This window comes from Grampus griseus (assembly GCF_964374135.1).
Source record: "Grampus griseus genome assembly, chromosome: 14".
NCBI classification, from domain to species: Eukaryota; Metazoa; Chordata; class Mammalia; order Artiodactyla; family Delphinidae; genus Grampus; species Grampus griseus.
Window position 1 is genome coordinate 83265565 of NC_139008.1, and position 21446 is coordinate 83287010.

Here is a 21446-nt window from a genome sequence, read left to right on the forward strand (position 1 = left end):
GCTGAGTGAAAGGTCCAGACTCAGGAGACTGCCAGGAGGGGGGGCAGGGAAGGTGGGCGCGGGTTCCATTCCCAGTGGGGGTTGGGAGGGAAGGATGGGACCGGACATAAACTGGGGATGTTTTAAGTGAAAGGATCCTTAGTTGAACCCCCACTTTTCCCAGCTGAGCAGCTGAAGCCCAGAGAGGTACAGGGGTGCTTCCCAGTCCCCGGGGAGTCCCAGGACCGTCACGTGGCTCTGAAGCCCGTTCCAAACCATGAGTTTGACAGCCGTGATTCCACCCGCTCAGGGCTGTGGCTTCCTCTCCCCTCCGGCCGTGCTAGTCTTCTGGGGCTGCTGCAGCATCTGACCATGAACTGGAAGACTTAAGACAACAGAAATTTACTCGCTCACAGCTCTGGAGGCCAGAAGGCCGAAGTCAAGGTGTCGGCAGGGCCGAGCTCCCCGAGAAGGCGCTAAGAGGGAAGACTGTCCCCTGTATGCCTTTCGGTGCTGTGGGTTCCGGGGCCGCCAGCAATCATGGCACTCCTCGGCTTGAAGGCGCATCTCTCCAACCTCTGTCTCTGTTGTCACAAGGCCTCCTCTTGCATGTCTGTGTCTTCACGTGGCCTTCTGATAAGGACAAAAGTCATTGGATTAGGCCCCATACTGCTCCAATATGACCTCATCTTAAATGGATGGTAGTACAAAAATCCTATTTCCAAATAAGGTCATATTCACGGGTACCAGAGACTTGAATATATTCTTGGGGGACACAATCCAACCCGTGGCAAATGCCCACATCCAGGCACAGTCTCAGAGTAGGGTCCTGAGTCCAGGCTCCCCTCATGGAGACAGTGACAAAGCCTGTAAACCATCTCCTGAGTGAGCTGTGTCAGGCGAGGGTAGGCAGTGGGCAGGGGGACGGGGCTTTATCCACTTGCCACATTCAGAGCTGTGAGCCTGGGAAAGTGTCCTCAGGGGAGGAGAGGCAGCACGTGTGCTGGGCAGCAGCGGACAGACCCACACCCCGAGCAGCCTGGCCTAAATCGTCACTCCTGTGTCTTTCCATTTGGCTTCCCAACCCCCCTTCCCTTCTGCTGGTGATGCAGGGATCTAAGGGGACAGAGGATGAATGAGTCAATGATTCAAACCTGGCTGTCCTCTTCTTGAGACACTGATGTTCCCCCGTCCCCTTCCTGGCTGGGCCCGAGTGCAAGGTGCATGCAGTGAGCCCACCCACCCGGGGGTGACCAATGTCCCGCCCGTGTCCTGCTCTGTCCCCTTGTAATGAAGGGCTTGGAACTTTAGAGAGAGGAGCATCGGCCCAAAGGCCCAAAGCGTTGGGACCAAGATCAACCTCTGGGCTGACCTCCCAACCCACCATGTGATGGACACCAAAGGAAGCAGGGACAAATGACCCCTGTCCAGCCATGCTGGCCCCTTCAGTAGAAATTATCAAACTGCATCTGCTTCATTTGGGAACGCTTTCAGTTGTCATCATGGAAAACCCAACTACAGTGGCTTAATCATGTTGGGATCTATTCTTCTTACCCAACAAGGAGCCTGGTTGTTGGCCTTGGTTTAGCCCAAGTTTTCTCAGTTTCAGCACTGCTGACATTTTGGGCTGGATAATTCTTTGTTGTGGGTGCTGTCCTGTGCAGTACAGAATATTTAGCAGCTTCCCTGGCCCCCACATTCTAGATGCCAGTAGCGTTCCTCCCTCAAGTTGTGACCACCAAAAATGTCTCCAGACATTTGCCAAATGTCCCCTGGGTTTAGCGGTATCAGGACTGGTGTCTGTGAGTCGCTTGCACTTTGCCTCAAGGTCGTAAGTCAGCTGCCACAGCTCTGAACATCCCAACCACGTTCAGAGCGGAAATAACAATAAGGGGCTGGTACCAGATACCATTGTTTCTTTGAGTAGAAGGCTGGAAGCCAAACAGATTTCTACTTGGCTCTCACTTCACTCGACCTCTCTGAAGTCTCACCTGCCCAGCCCTCAAAGCAGGGAGACAAGGCCTTCTCTAAAGGCTGTGGGAGGAAAAATGGGATCATGGATTGGCCATTTACTGCTCTGGGTGGCCTTGGGGGAGTCACCCTGAGCTTCAGTTCCCTCCCTCTTAAAACTGGGCTAATAGTACCTACCTGAGAAAAAAAGGTGTTTTGAGGTTAAATCACCTAATTACATGTGTCACCCAGTTCAGGGCTGGGCTCAAAACAGGAACTAAAACAACTGACCTTTATTATTATCAGTGGTGTGGGAGGATTAGCCACTAAAAGTGCCCGGCACTCAAAGGTTATTCCGTTAGTGATGGTGGCTGGATCTCCTGCCTCTAAGCTTTTGCATTGTTACCTGTGCTGTTCCCTATGCGCCAATGGCTCTGGCTCTCACCACTTGCTCTCACCAATTCCCAGAGGCCTTACCTGACTGTAAAGAACACCTGTCACTTTTCTTTGCTCCCATCTCAGGACCCTCCTGGAAAAATTTTCTCCCATCTCAGGACCCGCCTGGAAAAATTTAAATGTAAATATAATATTCATTCATTCATTTTCTCTCCATTCCTCCTAGAATGTAAGCTCGTGTGTGTGTGCGCGTGTGTGTGTGGGTGTGTGTGTATTGGGGGTGGGGTACGTCATTAGTTTCCTACTTGCAGTCTTCCCGGGGTCTAGAACCCTGGCCTGGCACCTAATGGATCATTAATAAGGATGTGTTGGGTGAATAGCTAATTCTCAGGCAGAAGTTGGTGACACGTGGGCACGTGGGGCCACCCGACGCGCGGAGAGATTGGTGACGCAGAAACTTAAGGGCCGGAGAATGAACACGTGAAAGAACCGTAGCGGGCGCATCCGCCTTTTAAGAGACTGACGCCCCCTGCCCTCTTCCGGGCCGGGCGGGAGCGCGAGATGCACGCAACGAGCCTGCCCATCCCGGGGCGTTTCCCTTTTCTGACCCCGTGTCCCCGTCCCGGGCGCCAACCGCCAGGCTCGAGACCCTTCGGACCCCGCAGCGCCAGCACGTGCTCTGCAAACGCCCGCCGGCCGGCGCGCAGCCGCACTCCCCGCGGCGCCCCTCCCTGCGCGGCCGCTCCGCCGGGAGGGGCGAGGTGGGCGGGGCGGGGCGGGGCGGGGCCGGTCCGGGCGGCTCTGGGACTTGTAGGCCTGGAGTCTCGCCGCCCGCGCCCCGCCTGCCCCCGCCCCTAGAAGTCCTGTCTGTCACGGAAAGGGAAACTGAGGCCCGCTGATGGGACCCAGTGTGCCCAAGATGGAGCGGCCGCACGGTGACCGCCTTCCCTGGCCCAAAAAGTGGAGGTCACACTTTCGCAAAGTTTTCCAAGGGCGCGCTGAGTGTCCCTTGTCTGGTCGAGAGCTCTCCTCGGCTTCTTCCTTCCATCGTGCATTCACTCAACAAACATTTCCCGGGGGCCCTCTGCTTGCCAGGCCGCACAGCTTGAGCAAACCATCCAAGGGCCCACCTCGCAGGGGAGAGAGACCTTAAACCCATGAATAGGTAACGAGGGCTTGGGGAGGTGAAAGTACACTGAAGGAAAAGAAAAGCAGAATAAAGGGCGAGCGATGAGGTCCAGCCCCGAGGCAGGAGTGGGCCTGGGGAGTTGGAGGAAACTGGGAGCGACAAGACCAGGGAGAAATGAGGGGAGACTGAAAAGTGTGTCCCCGGAGTACTCGGGGTTCCATTCCCAGCGTGAGGGGGCTGGGGCGGGGGTTTGGGGGGAAGGAAGGTTCAGACCAATGGTTGCCGGGTGGCGCGCGGGGTCAGGGCGTCCAGGGGCTTGAGGCACAGCTGGTCTGGGCCTGGAATCAAACGCAGCCTGACAGAGAAGGTGCCTGATAAACACCTGAAAGACTAGTGAACGCTTCGCCTGCCTCCCTGTACCCCTCAGTCCGCCAGGAGCTGGGGTCACCAGGAGCGACCCCACTCAGAGCAGTGGTAACTTAAAAAAAAATGCACAACCTAAAAGTTAAGAATTATGTTTTACTTGGCGGACTTTCTGCGGACTCGAACCCTTGAAGCAGCTCTCAGGGACTGCTCCAAAGAGGTCAGGGAGGAGCCAGGATATAGAGGAGTTTTTGCAACAAAAACCAAAACGTGGGAACATCAAAAGATCACTGTTAGTTAAAGAAAAACCAGACATCTCAAGTTAGCGAATTTAGCGCTTTTCTACCTATGCGAAGATGCAAGAGTCTGGGCTCATTGAAATCATTCCTTTGATGTGCACCTTAACCATCTAGGGCCAGTGTCTTGTTTTGTTCCACCCCGAATCCCCTCAGGGTACACAGTTGGGGGTGGCTGCAGTGGCTGATGGCCGCAACATCTTTTGTTTACTGACATGGCAGGTGACATTTTTCGCCCACAGCAGAGTCCCGACTGCACAGGACATCACAATGCTGGTGCCTGGACATGTGGAGGGTTTGAGATCCTCAGGGCCTGGCTCTGCACGGCCGTGTGACCCACTGGTTGGGGGGGGGTGCTGGTGCCAGGGCCTCGGGTTCAGTGCTCTTGTCAGACATGAAATTCCTAATAACTTTGGACAAGATGCCCTGACAATTCTGTAGCGGGTCCTGCTACAGAGACCCAGGGGTGGGCCTGTTTCTAGGGCTGGGGAAGGGAACAGGGCCACCCTCTGCTTGTTTTCCCCCAAGGATGGCCCATAGAGATGGAGGGATCCTTGGCACAGGGATGGACTTTTGAGGAGGCCAGAACTACTTCCCCTGTCCAGTCACCTTCTCAGAGGGGCCTCCGGGACCACTCTGGCCACTCCTGGATGGCAGCACCCTGATTTATTTCTTAATGGATAGTACATTGTATATTTACCTGTTTGTCTTGTTCATAGAAGCTCTGTGGGGTAGAGTGTGTTGCGTGCATTTCTGCATCCCCCACGCCCTGATAAATATTCGTCGAACGAATTATATTTACATATAAAAACAAAGGCTGTTTCACCTTTAATATGAGTTCCTGTACCGTAAGCTGCGCTGGGGAAACGATTCAGACTCACTAAACATGGTCTGAATCGTTTACATCTCATTCGCTAGACGGTGCGCTCCTCGAGAGCAGGGGCCAGGAACCCAGTGAGCACGTATTGGTGCCCCCAAAACACCCGGATGCGTTCCCTACCCTTGTGCTCGCCCTGCCCCTGGGCTTCAGCAGGGCACGTGGGGCGTGGCGTGGCGGGGCCGGACTACGCCTCCCGGCGGCCCCCGCGCGCCCGGGCGGGGATGAGGGGGCGGGGCAGGACGCCAGGGGCGTGGCCTGGGCGGCCGGGGGCGGGGCCGACTACAAAGCCCGGGTGGGCAACGGGGCGCAGAGTTCCCGCAGCGCCGGCACGAACGCGACGCAGCGCAGTGCCGCGCGTAGAGCGGGAGCGACCCGCGAGTGGACGGGCCCGGCGGCTGGGCCGGCGCCCCTGCTGCCCCGCTCGCTCCCCGCCGCCCCCAATGAGCGCAGCCTCACGCGGCCCGGGTCCGTAGGCGGCGGGGCGCCCCCCATGCTGCTGCAGCCCGCGCCGTGCGCCCCGAGCGCGGGCTTCCCGCGGCCCCCGGCCGCCCTCGGCGCCATGCACGGCTCGCAGAAGGACACCACGTTCACCAAGATCTTCGTGGGCGGCCTTCCCTACCACACCACCGACGCCTCGCTCAGGAAGTACTTCGAGGGCTTCGGGGACATCGAGGAGGCAGTGGTCATCACCGACCGCCAGACGGGGAAGTCCCGCGGCTACGGCTTCGTAAGTGGCCCCGCGGCCGGGCGCTCCCCGCCCCGCACTTATCGCGGCCGGGCCGCTGAGTCAGCCGGCGGGCGCACGCCAGCCCCGGGCGCCTCCCGCCGGCTCGGCACCTGCTGCCCCCTCTCGGGCTCCAGCCGGTCCTGCCCCCGCCCCCCAGGCCCCGTCTCCCTGCCCCCTCCCCACGCCCGGTTTAAAGGGAGAGCCGCTGTGTTCAGTTAGGTCTCCGAAGTTTGTGGAGAGGTTCTCGGCACTTCCTGGAGCAAAAAGCGAACGAGGAGCCGGGCTTCAGCCCCGGGCGCTCAGGAGCTCTGAAGCAACCCCATTTTATTTTCCAGCAGCTCCCTCAGACACCCCAAACAACCTAAGTAAAAATGGGCCTGAAGACACCTCTTCTACTTCCTTTCTAACTAGGGTGTTCCTAAACCCCTCCCACGAGGAGGTTTGTCGTCCCCACTGGCCGGGACCCCTGCCTCCCTTCAGGGTGGCCGTGTCTTCCCTGGTGGTTGTTTCCGTCCTTGAGGGCAGTGTTTCCTAGCACTTGAACTCGGGGGAGGAGCCGGGGCCCAGGGGCAGCTTTGGGAGGGCCCCAGGCTGGGGTCAGAGGGGACTGGGCTGGACGCCTTGGGTAATGGGCACCCGGGGCGGGGGGAAACGCGGGCCCCGTGCCAGGGCTCTAGAGCCCTCTCTCCGTTCCCCCCGCCGGCAAGGGAAGCCCCTGATGCGTCTGTGCTCCTCCAGGTGACCATGGCTGACCGGGCGGCGGCTGAGAGGGCTTGCAAAGACCCTAACCCCAACATCGACGGCCGCAAGGCCAACGTGAACCTGGCCTATCTGGGCGCCAAGCCGCGGAGCCTTCAGACGGGTGAGAGCCCTGTTCTCCTTCCCTGGCACTTCTGGTTGCTATATTCGGCGTTGGTATCTGTCGGGTGAAAAGGCAGCCGCCCGCCCCCCCGCCCCCCCCCCCTCCAGGGGTGGCAGTCGGCTGTCATGTGCTCCCAGAGAGCCATCTCAGAGTAGTCATCTCCCAGCTTGGAAGCTGAACCCCTTCCTCTGGCTGTGTGTGCCGGTGGGACAGGGCGAGGAGGGCGCGTCACCCGGTTGTCAGCTGTCCTCACCGGAGGGAGGAAGTTGGTCCCTGGGGCTGGAGGTTGGGAGGACCGACACCCAGAGGCTGCCGCCTCTCGGGTCCCTCGGCCTCCTTCGGCTGGGAGTTTCGGGGTTCATGTGGAGGTGGCCTGGGAGGGGAAAGGAAGCTGATTAACGCGTTGGGTTAGAGGTGGGTGATTGTGAGGTGCTTTCCTGTGTCAGGCCGGGCCCCTAACTGGTCCCTCGTTTTAGGCTTTGCCATCGGCGTGCAGCAGCTGCACCCCACCTTGATCCAGCGGACTTACGGGTGAGTGGACAGGGCTGGCTGGGATGGGGGCGGTAAACAGGCCTTGGAAGCCAGGCCGGGGGCTGTGGGCTTCCCGGGTCTTCTAGTGCAGGCGTCCATCGGTCGGAGGGAGCCTCTTACCCTGGGACCGCCGACCCCACGGTGGTCGGTTGCGCTGTCTGCAGCCACCTTTCTGAGTCTGAGAACCGATCTTTGCTCCAGCCTTTCAGAAGCGTGATTGTGTTTTGGGAGTGGGAGGTAGACAAGCTGGGAGAAGGGGGAGAAGGCAGGTTGCGTTTCTCTGTCCCCCAGAAAAGGCCGCACCACAGAGACATGGGAGCATGAGCTCTGGAGCCTGTGGCCTGGGTTCAGATCCCGGTTTCTCCTCGCTGGGTGCGTGACCTCCGCTCACGCAGCCACCAGTGCCTCAGTTTCCTCACCTGTGATATGGGATGGTGACAGCACCTCTGAGTTCTGTGGGTGGAGGCCTGGCATGGGCCCCATGCAGGTTAGGTAAGTATGCTGGAAGGGTTTGCCGACTAGGAAGCAGGCCAGGCTCTTTGAGGGTGCCCCTCTGACCTGCTCCAGTGCCCGACAGATGGCGGCAGCAGGTCACTGCCAACCGGTCCAATGTTTGCGAAGCTGCAACAGGTGAGCCCGGATCAGGGCCAGATGTCCCCACCCGAGTGGGCCCGGCCTGTGGACGTTTCGTCTGATGTGCTTTAGAGCAGTGTGTCCCAGCCTCCTCCATCCGAAAAGGGCCTTCGTCGTTGTCTTTCTTTGTTTTTTTTTTTAAACGTCTAATAAGGTCTAGCAGGTGCTTGGGAAAGGAAAGAAACTTTAGGGGCACAAAGGAGCCTGCCATGCCCTGTGATTGATGCCGGCTGTGTGCCCCAGTGCAGGGAGTGTGCTGATGGGGATGGGGGTTTGTTCTGGGGGGGCAGATATAGAACAGGCAGCCCCTTTTAGAACGTTAGAACTTCTTAAGCTATCAGAGACTGAATCCCAGACCTTGTGTTTTGTGCTGAAAGTTGCAAGTGTGTATGTGTGTGTGTGTGAGCGAGCGTGTGTGTACCTGCCCCAGAGGCTTGGTTTAAGGGGCCACCTGGCTCACTGGGGCAGCGTGAACCGGGCACTGGAGCAGGTTGGGAGTTGGGCTTGGGTGGACTGGGCAAGTCAACCATGATTCGGGGCTGCTTACCCTGACAGGCAGCCTCTGTGGCAGCACAGTGGCCCCCACGTGAACTGGAGGAAGTGTGTGAGCCCAGGTCCCGGTCTGTTCTCCTGAGAGGAAGCCTGGAGGGCGGCAGGGAACAGGGGGTTCTGGTTTCCTTCTCGCCCTGGGATCTGCTTCACCTGTGTCTGCAGCCATCTTGGAAGGCGTTTGGGGACACCCCTGTCTTCCTGCCATCACCCAGGTTCTTCCTGTTTGGGTTCAGGCCATACGAGGAGGGTGTTCCTCACTTTCCACAGCCCTGGCTCTGTTCCCCAGGGCAGGGGCTGGGCCAGGGGCTGGCACGGAGATCCGGGTGTGAGCCCCGAGCATGTGCGGCTCTTTCCTGCTTGAGATGCGACCGTAGCTTCCCGCCCGAGCCTGGGCTCCCTTTTGATCTGTCACAACTGCCTCTGGGACTTGGTGAGCATCAGCACTGGGCCCCTGGAGCCTGCAGACCTGGGTTCAAACGCTGACCTTGTCACTTACCAGTTGGTGCATCTTGGCAAGAGATGTTCTCTTCTGAGCCTTCACTTTCCTCATCCGGAAAATGGGAATAATAACCACCTGAGGCAGTGCTGGCACATGGGGCCAGGGGCTCCATGCCTGTCTGCCTTCTCTCCTGCCCTCGCGGCAGCTCTCTAAGGTTGGGACCGATATTACTCTTGCTTCTTAGGTGGGGAAACTGTGGCAAAGAAAGGTTAAGAAGGTTAACAACCTGTCCAGGGTGGCTGAAGTGACAGGATTTGAACCCACGCGGGCTGGCTCTGGAACGCGTGCTCTCAACCGCTGCTCTCTGGGGCGGGTGGGTGGGAAGGGTGCTCCGACCGTTTCCCTCGTGGTCCTCAGAGCACCACCCATGGCAGGGTGGTCAGGCATCGGTCACCAATTTTACTGCCATGTGCTCCCGACTGCAGGCGACAGCGTTTTGTAAGTGAATCTGCTGGCTGGCCATTTAATACCTGTGACGACGAAGAGGCTGCTGGCCCTATTTGTTGGTTACCAGGGGGGTGGAGACCCAAACAGGGACAAGGATCAGAGGGACAGTCCAGCTCTGCATTTCCAGCGGCCGGTGGACCGCAGCCTCTCAGAGCTGTGCCGCCTCCCGCCAGGCCTCGCTGAGACCCCAGGGGGCAGGAAGGGTGCCGGGCCGGGCTTTTGGGGTCAGCTGTCTCCTCCCAGCGCCCGCCTGCCTGGCTGGAGAGTTGGGCCGTCAGCGTCCCTTTTGATTTTGCAAACAACGGGCCTGGGCTCGGCCGGGCCTGACTCAGCGGTCGGTGGTGGTGGCTCTGGGTTGGCAGCAAGGCCTGGGCAGCCCAGCGTTTGCAAACCCGTTAACCCTCTCCTGCCCCGCGGAACTTTCCCCGACTTTCTGGCCCCGATCGTGTGCCTGGGACAGCTCTAAAGATTCCACAGCTTGCTTCTGGGCAAGGCCGCTGCGGAATCCTCATCTGGCTGGGTCGTAAATGTCAGCATGGAAAGAGTTGCCAAAGAACTTGTACACTCGCTGCTTTTTGCTTGGATTCCCTGCCCGCAGTTTTTCTTTTCTTCAAGAACGGGATTTTTCAGGACCTGACGCGACCAGGACACTTCCGTCATGTTACCTACGTGGGGCCGAGGGTTAGAGTTAGGGTTAGGGTTTGGAGAAGGCTTCTTTGGCAAGTGGCAGGTGGCTCGATCCCGGCGGGGGGGACTGCGGCCATAGACCCCCCAGCCGACCGGCCCTTTGTTGATGGGGTGGGACAGTCAGCAGACTGCAGGCACAGGTCCAGGCAGAGTGTTGGGTCTGGCTTGGACGGGGCCTCCCAGTGTCAGGGCTGTCTGTCCAGGCCTGGGCCTGAGGCTTGTAGGAGCTGAGGTTTGTCCCAGGCCTGGCTGCACTGGGAGCCTCTCCTTGGGTTATTTCTGAAGGGCCAACTGCTTCTCCGGGCTCAGCTCCCCACCCCAGCTTCTTAAGGGTGCCTTGTTGTGGGCTCCACAGCCGTCCACCGCAAGCCGCCCCCCTCGGTGCTGGGTTGGGGCCAGTCTCTAGGTCCCAGATGGCAGAACAGGGTCCCGGGGCTGCTGGGTGTCAGGCAGGCCTCGTGCTGGAGCAAGGCTCCGGGCTCAAGGCCAGGCCCAGCCCCTTCTCTCTGGGCTCATCTCCCCGTCTGCGGGTAGGGACTGTGTCGGTGCCACCTCCCAGGGCCCACTGGGGATGGGACCCTCTCCCGGGCACGTGCACACGCTGTTCTTCCTAGAGTTTCAGGGCCCCTACACCCTCTGTGTGAAGGGCCCCAGTGCCCAGATGGAGACCTGCTGCCCTTACTGTGACCAGGCTGTGGGTGTGTGCCTGCCCAGGGGGTCTGAGCAGAGTGTCTGGGTCCCCAGGGCGGGAGAGGGGCCAGAGAGTGATAGGAAGATGTCACGGAGCACAGTGGGCTGGGCAGAAGGCCGAGAGCTGTTCCCAGAATCCTTCATTCTTTGTTGAGCGCCTGCTGGATACTTTGAATAAAAAAGGTGTGGTTGGTTCTCAATCTTGCTTTCTGGCGGGGAAGCCAGACCATTAGACATCCACGTGGGCACCCGAGGGCCGAGGTGGTGACGGGGACAGCTGGACAGGGCAGCTGGCCGGCGGAGGGCCTCGTGGCCTGGGACAGGCCTGTGTTGAGATTGTAACGGTGGGTGGGTGACTGTGCGTGCGATACAGAATCATGGACTTACACCCGAGGACACCCCTGAGCTGGTGGAATCCGAGCCAGGCCCGGAGCCGAGCTCAGAGCGACGGTCCGGCGTGCGCCTCCTGGGTTTGGTAGCATGTTGGGTTATGAGACGTCACCTCTGGGGACCCCACGGGAGGGCCCTTGGGGCCTCTCTCTGCTGTGTTTGTGCTTTCCGGAGAGTCTCTCGTGATTTCATGATACGAAGTAAATAAAGCCGGGGGGAGTCGCAGCGCCTGAACAGGGGGCCTGCGCCTTGGAGGTGTGGCAGGAAGTGAGGTCAGAGCCGGAGGGTATGGGGGCAGAGAGGAAGCTGGTGCCCTCCCGGGTGGTATCACGTGGCTTGTTTTTACTTTCAGGGTGTCTGGGGTGGCCCTGCCCCTCCCCAGCCCGTCGCTTCCTGTTTGGCACTCGCTGGAGCGAGGAGTGGGCCGGCGCGTGGCCCTCCCTGGCGGGCGGCCCGCGCACACCTGTTGTTTGTCCCCGTCTGCTGTAACAGACACTGGCTTCAGGGGCGGTTCTCGGGCTTCTGTCCAAGGATGAGCTCTTCGCCGGCCCCAGTGGCCCTGGCAGGAGGGGCCCCCGTACCGAGGCCTCGTCAGGAAGCCTCTGGTCGAAGGGAGAGGCCTGACCACTCGCAGGCTGATGTGGGCGTCTCACTTGGCCTCACGGGTGTGTCCCAGAGCAGGGACCCGGGTGGGGGGCGCCCAAGTGGGCGGGGCCGCCCCTTCTCACTGCAGCGGGAGGAGGCTGTGTAAGGAGCCTGGAAGCCCCGCGACTTGTCCGTGTGACCCTTTGTTCTCACGACGAGTTTTCGTCCTTGAGCCTCAGTTTCCCCATCTGCCATGTGGACGTGATGCGTGCCCTGCAGCGTGCTGACGGGGGGCGGGGTGCATCTGGATCATTCTCCTGACCCCTCCCACGTGGCTGAAAGGAGGAAGCTGTGCTTTCGTTCAGCCAGTTTGTGGCAGGTTGGGGACTTCGTGGAGATGGAGGGAGCCCTGGCCCTGCTCGTGATTACGGAGCTTCCTTTGGCAGAGCGGTGGCGGCTCGGGTGGCGACAGGCGCTCTGCGGGGAGAGGGGCAGCTGGGCAGGGGAGGCTGGTGTGAGTGGTGGGAGATTGGCGGGGTCAGAGGCCCAGCAGGGTGGCCTCAGCTCACGTCGGGCCTCGGTGGCCCAGGGGAGCATTTGGATTTGCCTGAGTGCTGGGGGGCCGCTGTGGGCCCTGAGCAGATGAGGGCCAGGTCACTTGTGTCTTATAGCGTCTCTTCAGCTGCTGGGTAGGCCTGAACCACCGAGGCCAGGGTCAGGGCGCCACTAGGGGACCTCGCAGTGATCCAGTCCACGTGCGAGGCCGTGGTGGCCGCCCGGGAGTCAGGAGCTGTGGGGTTCTGAGCACATTTAAAGAACGTGTGAAAGAAAGTCTGAGAAGATTCCAGAACTTTGGGCCTGAGCTAATGGTGGGTCAGTTGGCCTTGGCAGTGAGGGGAGGCTGCAGTTTGGGGGGAAGAGCGGGCGTCTGGGTTTGGACAGGTTCCGGTGGAGATGCCGGGCCAGGGTCTGGCACTGCCCCGTGGGAGATGTGTTTTACCTGCTTTGTGGTCCGACGGCCCCAGGGAACCTGGATGTCCCCCCTCCGGAGAGCCCTGGGAGGCCCCTCCCTGACCCGAGGATCCTGAGTTGTGCCCCAGCGGCCGCCGGCTTCTCCGACCCCTCAGGCCGAACCTCCAGAGAGCAGAGAAAGTGAAATGGGCTCATTTGCCTTTTTTCTTTCTATTTTTGGGGATAGCTGTGCATTCACCAAATGAGTGCTTGGGGCTGCAGCTGATCCCTTTCCGCTGACAGTTTTGCTCTGAGTATGTGGGTGGCGTGCCCGTCTGTCTCCCGGGCGCCAGCTCCCTCGGCCCCCTCACCTGCCCCAGCGTCCCCGGACGCTCCTGCGCAGACCCCAAGACCTCTGCCTTCAGGGCTCCAGGGGAGGCTCTGTTGGACTCTGTAGCACCCTCAGTTTACCCATGGGGAAACGTGGCCAGAGAGGGCCGATAGACTTGGACAGGCACGGCCAGGACCCAGGCTCGGTCCTCGCCCGCCGCCCTGGTCTCCATCGGCCGAGGCAGCTGGCTGGCTCCTGGCTGTGTGCCGCTTGCCCTGGGTGCGTGGGTCTGGGCAGAGATCTCGGCCATCACCCTTTCAGCAGGGGGTGCTCAGCCTGAGCGTGTACCCCCCTAGGATGGTCTGGCCTTCTTTTTTTTTTTTTTGTGGCGGTATGCGGGCCTCTCACTGTTGTGGCCTCTCCCATAGCGGAGCGCAGGCTCAGTGGCCATGGCTCACGGGCCCAGCCGCTCCGCGGCATGTGGGATCTTCCCAGACCGGGGCACGAGCCCGTGTCCCCCGCATCGGCAGGCAGACTCTCAACCACTGCGCCTCCAGGGAAGCTCTGGTCTGACCTTTTGAACCTGGCTGGCTGCAGCCCTCTTCCCAATCTGGGGGTTTGGGGGTTTGCTTTGCCCAGGCCCTGGGCATCGGGTCAACTGACTTTTAGGTTCTGACCCCAAACCTGACCGTCCTGCTAGCTGGTTTGCTTTTCCCTCCAGGGCCCTGGGCTACCCTCCATGGGGCTGGGCTGGGTGGGGGCTGATCTTGCCCTCCCTCAGGCTCGAGGAGGGGGTCTCTGGGGTGTGGAGAGGGGGCAGTCCCGGCCCCTGGGTCGAGGCCGAGACTGGCAGGTGAAGAGCCAGACTTGAACTGAGGCTGCGGGTTCTGCTTCCCCAGGGTCCCCGGCTGTGTCGGCCGGGCTACTTCCTCTGCCTCCCCAGGGCCGTGACTCCCGGCCCAGGAAGCGGCAGCAGCCCCGGAGGGGCCCCTTTGCCACTGGGTGCCCGCAGGGCCCTTGGCATTTGGGTTGGCTGGGCACTTGGGACCCAGCCGTCCAGGCCAGGTTCCCGCCCTCGTGGGGCTTGCATTCTCGTGGGGAAGACAGCGGCGCAGAAGATGGATGACAGGGTAGTCTGGGGTTGTAGGAAGGAAGTAAGGCCGGTGGGGGGACGTGGTCAGGGAAGGCCTCCGAGGAGGTGAGGTTTGAGCTGTGGGAAGGAGCCTGCCAGCAGCGGGAGCAGCAGGTGCAAAGGCCCTGTGCTCGGAGAAGCAGGTGCAGTCTGGGGGACGGAAAGGAGCTCTGGGAGGCCGGAGTGGGGACAGTGGGCTGGAGGTAAACTGGGGAGGTAGGCTGAGGGAGGCCCTGGGGGGTGGGGAGCAGTCAGGGTTTGGCTCTGGGCAAAGGGGAGGCCCCTGTGGGGACGTGCCTGAGTGGCATGGTCTCCCGGACTGTTTTTAAGACGACCCCTGGCCGCAGAGTAGGGGGCTGCGCAGCAGGCCTGCCAGGTCTGGGTGGCATGCAGGCTTGCTGCTGGGGGATGGGGGGGAACGGGGGGAATTGGGGGACTGGGGGTGGGGTGGGGTGGACGTGGGCAGGGGAGTCCCCGAGGACAGAGCGTGCCAAGCCTGTGCCCTTTTCAGAGGCCTGCAGAGCAAGCACACGGAGGCCGGCAGCACCCTGACCTTTCTGGGGAGTAGGTGGGGCGCTGAGGAACCCGCTGGACGCCCACCCTGTTCCCCGGTGCCAGGCGCGTGAGACCTCCCCCGTTGTGGTGTGTGGGCCTGGGAAGGGGGCGCAGGGGCTGTGCTCAGATGGGGCCAGCCGGTGGTTTGGCTGGGGTTTCCTTTTCATCGAAGAGTCCAGTGGGTTCCCGTCGGGGGGCGATGTGTGTGCACCAGCTCAGTCCCTTGGTCCCTGCCTGGCCTCTTCCCAACCCTCTGCATGGGTGTCAGTGGTCGTGACAATGGTATTTGCCTTTTTCTTTGCGGTTTACAGCAGGGTCTCGACCTTACCGTGATGCTGGAGGGTTCTTCGTGGTCGGCGGGGGGGGGGGGGGGCATCCTGTGCACTGTTGGTGGTGTCCCTGGCCTCCACCCGCTGGCTGCCACTGGCACCCCCCAACCCCCAGTGTGACACCAGGAATGTCCCAGATGCAGCTGAATGTTCCCTGGGGGCAGAGCCGCCGTGGCTGAGAAATGCTGTTCTGGTGGAGGGTCTCGGTTCTCAAGCCCTGACGTCAGCCTCTGCCAGACCCCTTTTACAGATGGGAAAACTGAGACTCACAGAAGCTCTGTAACTTCAGCGCAGAGTTGAGGGCCCCGGTCCCCTTCCTGGGGGTGGAGGGGGAGCTTCGCAGCTTCCTCCCACCTTGACTCAGCAGTGCTTAACCCAGTGGCAGAACCCACGCCAGCCGTTGTCTCCCTGGCCGTGTGACTGCTAGTGCCTCGGCCTCTCTGAGCCTTGGTTTCCCTCTCTGGGAAATAGGGTAACAGCAGCACCTATTTTATGGCTGTGAAATGCTTCATAAGTCATCTTGGGCTTTTCACAAACAGAGTGGGGAGTGGGGAGAGGGTGCTTGAGGGAAACAGGTGAACAAATGCAGACACGCAGTGTCCCCGCAGGCCAGGAAGCAAGGGAGTCCCCCTTCCTGTCACCCTGAAGCTTATTCGCCCACACCGTGTCTGAGCGTCCCCCAGCAGGGCAGCTCTGTGGTGGCCAGAGCAGAGCTTAGTCCTGACGACGCTGAGTGTCAGAAACCTGGTAAACGTGACAGCTGCCTTGGCCAGCAGCCTTGAGGCAGGTGTGGCCAGAGCCCCGGGTACTTCTGCCGTGGGGACAGCGTGTGCCTGGTCCAGGTAGTGGTTCTGCAGTGTCTGTGTATCCGAATCTCCGGGGGCCTGTCAGATGCAGGTTCCCGGCCCCCATCTGACTTGGCAGTCTGCGGGGATCCACGTTCTTAGCAAATGCTGTCTTGAAGCAGTGGTGCGCCTGCCCGTGTTGGGAGAAGTTCTGGGCTCAAAGCTTCCGTAGCTTCCCACTAAGGAATGTTCTAGGGTTCCGGGAGCCGCGTGGGGCTCACGTGGTGGGGGCATTGATGATGCCCAGGGCAGCACAGTGGGCACCGCACCAAGACGCGCTCCATCGTGTCTCCACTGGCTCCTTTTCAGAGAGACATCCGGGCAGCCGGGGCCCCTTCCCTTTCTCGGAGGGGTCTGTGCCCACCGGCTGTTGGTCAGCACCGCGTGTCCAGCCCCTCCCGTGGCCCGGCCCTGGGCGAGGCACCACCTGCTCATGTGAGGTCCAGTGGGGGAGATGGGCCAGGAGCTCGGGCTCCGAGCAGCTGCCCCCTCCTCCGAGAAGCCTCCCCCGACCACTCCCAGCTCTGGCTCACGGGTTGGTGTGTTTGTTTCCTCTGGAATCCACGCGCCGAGAGGCCAGGGGCTGGGTCGTCTGCTCACGGCTGCCTCCTTGCCCAGAGCACACGCGCAGACACGTGAGAAGGCTGGTTGCAGCGTGGGAGACCAAGGCGGGATTCGAACCCAGGCCCTGCTCTGTTCAGGGCTCTTGTTCCCACCAGGGAGGCAGGAGGGGGTGGGCAGCAGAAACTCCTAATAGGGCGGAGAGGGAGAGTGGGAGCCATGGCCTGGGCGCAGGGTTCCTGGCCAAAGCTGCCTGGCTTCCTGACAAGCAGCAGTGTGTGGCCTTGGCGACCATAGGAGTGCTGCCACCCAGGAGGGCAGACGACGGGGAGGCGGGGACCCGGTGTAGGCACTCCCTGACTGGGGGGAGCTGGGGCCCCTCCGGAACAGGCCAGGTGTGCCCAGCCTCTCACCCCCAGGGGTTTGCTGCTGGATCCATGGGGCTGTGGTGCCCGTCGCCACCCCAGCTCTTTCCTCGCTGGGTCGTTCACCCCTCGCTCAGGATTTGCCCCTTGTATTTGTGCGTTTGTTGTGGTAAGGCACGCGTAATCTCAAATCTGCTGGTCTAGGGCATGAAATATATTCACACAGTCGTGCGGCCATCACCACTGTCTGATTCAGAACTTTGTCGTCGCCCGGAAGGAGGCCCGTAGCATTCACTCCCCTCCCCTGCTTTCCGAAGCCCCTGCAGTGTAACCACTTTCTTCCTGGGTTTGCTTTTCTGGAGATGTCACGTGAAGGGAATCATTCAGTCTGTGGCCTTCTGTGTCTGGTCTCTTTTGCTCAGCATCGTGTCCTCAAGGTCCATCCACACAGTGGCGTGTGTCAGTGCATTATTCTTTTTTATGGTGGAATGCTCCTCCTTGGCGTGGGTACGCGGCAGTCTGGAAATCCATTCATCAGTGCATGGGTGCTGGATGGGTGCTTGCTTTTCCTTTTTGGCTCTTGTGAGTAGTGCTTCTCATTCGCCTTTGTGCCTGTGAATCCATTTGCCTTTTAGAGATGCTCAGACCCACGTGCAACCCTGACACAGCCTCCTTCCAGGCCTTTTCTTTGCGTTCAGAACATTGCCCCACATAAAGTTGCCCTCAGTCAGCTCTTGGACCCATAAAAATGGCAGCTCCATGCAATTCCACCTCACCCGTCCTCAGCATGGATATAAATACACATGTGATTTTTTTTAGCATGAACATTATCACCATTCAGTATAAATATCACAGTTTTGCATAAACAGTATCTCTGTTCTGCGGCTTGGCTTTCTCTCCCGGCAGCGTGGAGGGGAGCGGCTTGGGGCTGAGCGTGGACCTCGTCCTGCTGCCACGTGGGGCGGTCTGGGGACACTGGACGCTGCTCCGTCCCTGTGGACGACACTCGGGTTTCTCTGCTTTTTCGCTGTTCCCAGGGGTGCCGCCGGGACCCACTGAGCCCCTGTGCTTATTCGGGAGGGAGGGCTGCTGGATGCCGAGGGGCCTGGCGGGGGCAGGGAGCCCAGCTTCCAGGGCCCAGCTTTCTGTCCACTTGCTCTCCCAGAGCTGCCCCAGTTTCTGCCCCTGCCAGGCCTGCGGGAGCACCGGGAGGAGACGGTTCCCTTTTTCTTTCAAAGCAGCTTCTCTTTGGAATGGAAGGGGGGCAGACCAGGGGTCCGGGGCCTGTCTCACAGGCGTGGAGGGACGCTGGGGCAGACCCCAGGTGTGTAACCACGTCAGCCCCATCCCGTGTGACTTGTGCGGGCCCGAGAGGAGGAGGAGGGGCTGATGCTGGAGGCCACGGCGTCTGCCCTGCCGAGGCCGCCGTGTGTCCACCGCTGCCGTGGGGCCCGGCGCTGGCTGCAGAGCGGGCACCTGCTGGTACTGCCTTCCCGACCCTCAGTTTCTCTGTCTGCGGCGTGTTGGGTTGCCCCTACAGTGGAGGGCTGCACGCACGGAGCCCGCGGGGGCATCCTGCAGGGAGGGACGAGTGCGGGGTGCAGCTCTCAGCTCCCAGGCTGATGCCCGGGGGGCCTTGGGCGAGGCACCTCCCAAGACCAGTTTTTCTGTTGTAAAATGAGATGGTTACCTGAAGGCCAACCTGGGGGAAGTTTCAGCCAGTTCCTGCACGTGAGGCGTGGCCGCCGGCCTGCTGAGCCTTGTCCCTGAGGCTCTGGCCATCATCTTTTTTCGCAGCACCGTCATTGCGGTTTTGCGGTTATGCTTGTACGACATCGTTGTCTTCGTTCACTCAGCAAGTGAGCCCCTGCCTGGGCCAGGGTCTGTGTTGTCAGTTCACGGGTGGCTGACGTTGTAGTCAGGGCAGACAGATGTGGTGAACAAGTAAACTGTGCAGGTGTCACTGCAGGGAGTGGCACATGCTGGGAAGATGAACCCAGGGAAGTGGGGGGACAGGACTGGCTTCATGGACATGTGACCTGGGTGATCACACAGGGACCTGTGCTCAGAAGGGCTTGCGCTGGATTTGATGCTGAAATTGTTCATCATTTTTAAACTCCCCACGCCTGCCCCCAAATCATGTTGTGTTGCTCCTGTGAGGGATGTGTGGTGTTTGGGGTGTAGGGTGGGATGGGGGAGGCTGCCTGGAGGGGTTCACGGAGGAGACATTTGAGTGCAGACTTGAAAAAGGGAGGTGGGAGCCCTGTGGGTCTCTGGGGAAAGTGCTGTGCAGGTTGTGGGCATGGCCAGTGCAAAGGCCCTGTGGTAGGAGCACCATTATTGTTGTAATTGCACCCATTTTACAGATGAGGAAGTAGAGATGCTGGAGGGGGGACACGGCATCACCCGGCTCTTCCGGCACCTCCACTCCACCCGAGCCAGCTGTGTTGCCCCGCTCTGTCGCCCGACCCTGACCCTGACCCTCTCTGCTTGGCCCCACAGGCTGACCCCCCACTACATCTACCCACAAGCCATCGTCCAGCCCAGCGTGGTGATCCCGGCGGCCCCAGTCCCGTCACTGTCCTCGCCCTACATTGAGTACACACCGGCCAGCCCGGCCTACGCCCAGTACCCACCGGCCACCTACGACCAGTACCCGTATGCCGCCTCGCCCGCCACAGCCGCCAGCTTTGTGAGCTATGGCTACCCGGCCACCGTGCCCCAGGCCCTCTCAGCCGCGGCCCCCGCGGGCACTGCCTTCGTGCAGTACCAGCCTCAGCAGCTGCAGCCCGACAGGATGCAGTGAGGGCCGTTTCTGCCCCTGCAACTGCGGCACCATCACCACGCGCTGGGCGAGTGCCAGCTGAGCCCAGGGGTGCACACCGCACCTGTGCCTCGGGAGACCCTGCGGGACCCCGCCTGCAACCCGGGTGGCCCAGAGACCACTTCTCTTTACACCCAGGACCGTCGCGCCTTGAGGGAGGACTTTGAGAGAAAAGAGTGACCGAGAGCCATTTGAAGATCAGCCTGAATGTCGCGCACGCACCGTCCCCATCCTCCCGCACCCCTGGAGCCCATGGGCGGTCCCCCCAGCATCCTGTGGGGCCTTCTAGACCCTCCACAGACCCCAGCGGCCCTCTGGGGTGAGCAGAGACTTTGTCCCGCTCAGAGAGGCCTTGCTCTAGGGAAGCCCAGGATCGCGACGTGTGTGGACTGTTGTTGCTCTGTCTGCACAGCTGTGAACCGTGCACGGGGGGGATCACCGGCCCCCTGAATTCCCATTTTCTAAATGCTGGCCCCGGGGCGCTCCCCCTCCCCCCGGCCCCCAGACACCCAGGTGCGGCAGGGCCACCAGTGACCAGCGACGGGGCAGCTGGCCGTGATCCTTTACGTCGAAGCACTGCGACTTTTTTTTCTTATCATCATTGTTTTGCTACTAAGATGATTCAGAATTTCAGTCTATTTTTTCAGCAGAGACTCTCACCACCAAGAATCCAAAACCTGTTTTTGACTTTGAAAGACTCGCTTTTGTCGATGGCTCTACACCCGAGGAGCCAGTGATAGTATTTCTGTGATAAGGTGTCTGCTGGCCCGGGTGCCCAAGCCCCTCAGAGGGTGGGCGTCTCCAGACAGTAAGTTGTCTTAAGCTTGTCCCCCTCCCTGCGGCCATGACGGGGCTGCGGGCCGAGGGGCTGGACCGCAGCGCCCTGGCTGGCAGGGTGGAGGCTCAGAGTGCCCCCCGCGGTGTCGCCTGCTGTGTTTGTACCAGCCCAAGCAGCTGCGGGATTGAGCTGAGACACATCTGCTTGCCTTGGGGGTTCAGGGACGGGGAAGGTGACAGTTCCCACAGCCCGCGATGGGGCTCCTGGAGGGGGAGGGGAGAGTGAGATGAGGGGACAGGCCCGAGGGGGTTGGGGCGTGCGGGCCGCTCCTGCAGACCTACCTCAGGGAAGTGGGAGGCCTCGGGGCTGCTGCACACGGGCAGGCGCTTCCCTGCACGCCAGGGCAGAGTCAAGGCCCAGAAAGCAAAGTAGCTCAGATTCTAATAACATTTTTATTAGAATGTTCTGATTATAAAAATAAAACTTGTTTTCTTTAAAGAAAAAGTGGGTCTGTAGTTTTTCCCTCGAAGTGGGCGCCTCTGAGCCCCATAGACACCGGGCTCAGTCTCTGATGTGCTCAGAGCAGGGCCCTGGGGGCAGAGGTTGGGCGGCTCCTTGGAGAAGGCAGGGCACTGCTGGCAGAACCCGGGCAGGAGCTGCTGAGAAGGCATAGGAGCAGGTGTCCAGGCCCCCTGCCCTCAGGTTGCTGGCAGCCGGGCGCGGCGCAAGTCAGGAAGGGACGTCTGGGTGTGCGGGAGAGGGGCTCCATCCTGGGCTGGTCCCAGCCTCTCCCACCATCCAGCTGGAGCCCCGACTCAGCTCTGAGGGAATCACGGGGGCCTCTTGGAGGGGGTGTGAAGGCTGGAGAGGAGGTTCATTCACTCATTGCCTCACTTTCTCCCTCATTCATTCATTCTAAGAAGTGGCGTGTGCCAGGTCACATGCAAAGCACTGGGGATAGTCATAAAACACAGTCCTGCCCACTGGGTTTATAACGTACTGGGGGCACACAGCAAGCATGCAGACTAGTGGGGGAGATGCAGCGAAGGCAGATGGGGCAATTTCATATACTGGTCAGGACGTATCACCGGGGGTGACGGAGAATGAGCGGGTTCTAGGCAGGAGGAACAGCAGGTGCAAAGGCCCTGGGACAAGGAGGCCAGTGTGGCTGGAGAGGCA

At 60.6% G+C, this 21446-nt stretch overlaps 1 protein-coding gene across 2 annotated transcripts in view; it reads left to right on the forward strand.

Moving 5' to 3' along the window:
• The first annotated feature begins 5322 nt into the window (after positions 1 to 5322).
• RBM38 (RNA binding motif protein 38) overlaps positions 5323 to 21446 on the forward strand; it is a 49992-nt gene continuing 33868 nt past the window's right edge. The window contains exons 1-4 of one of the 2 annotated variants that reach the window (XM_082671243.1): positions 5323 to 5720; positions 6459 to 6582; positions 7059 to 7113; positions 19168 to 20771. In XM_082671243.1, the coding sequence (XP_082527369.1) occupies positions 5484 to 5720; positions 6459 to 6582; positions 7059 to 7113; positions 19168 to 19471 (720 nt within the window). In that variant the 5' untranslated portion in view covers positions 5323 to 5483 and the 3' untranslated portion in view covers positions 19472 to 20771. Of the gene's footprint in view, positions 5721 to 6458; positions 6583 to 7058; positions 7114 to 19167; positions 20772 to 21446 lie in introns of those variants that run through there. The other variant, XM_082671244.1, reaches the window with a different exon arrangement.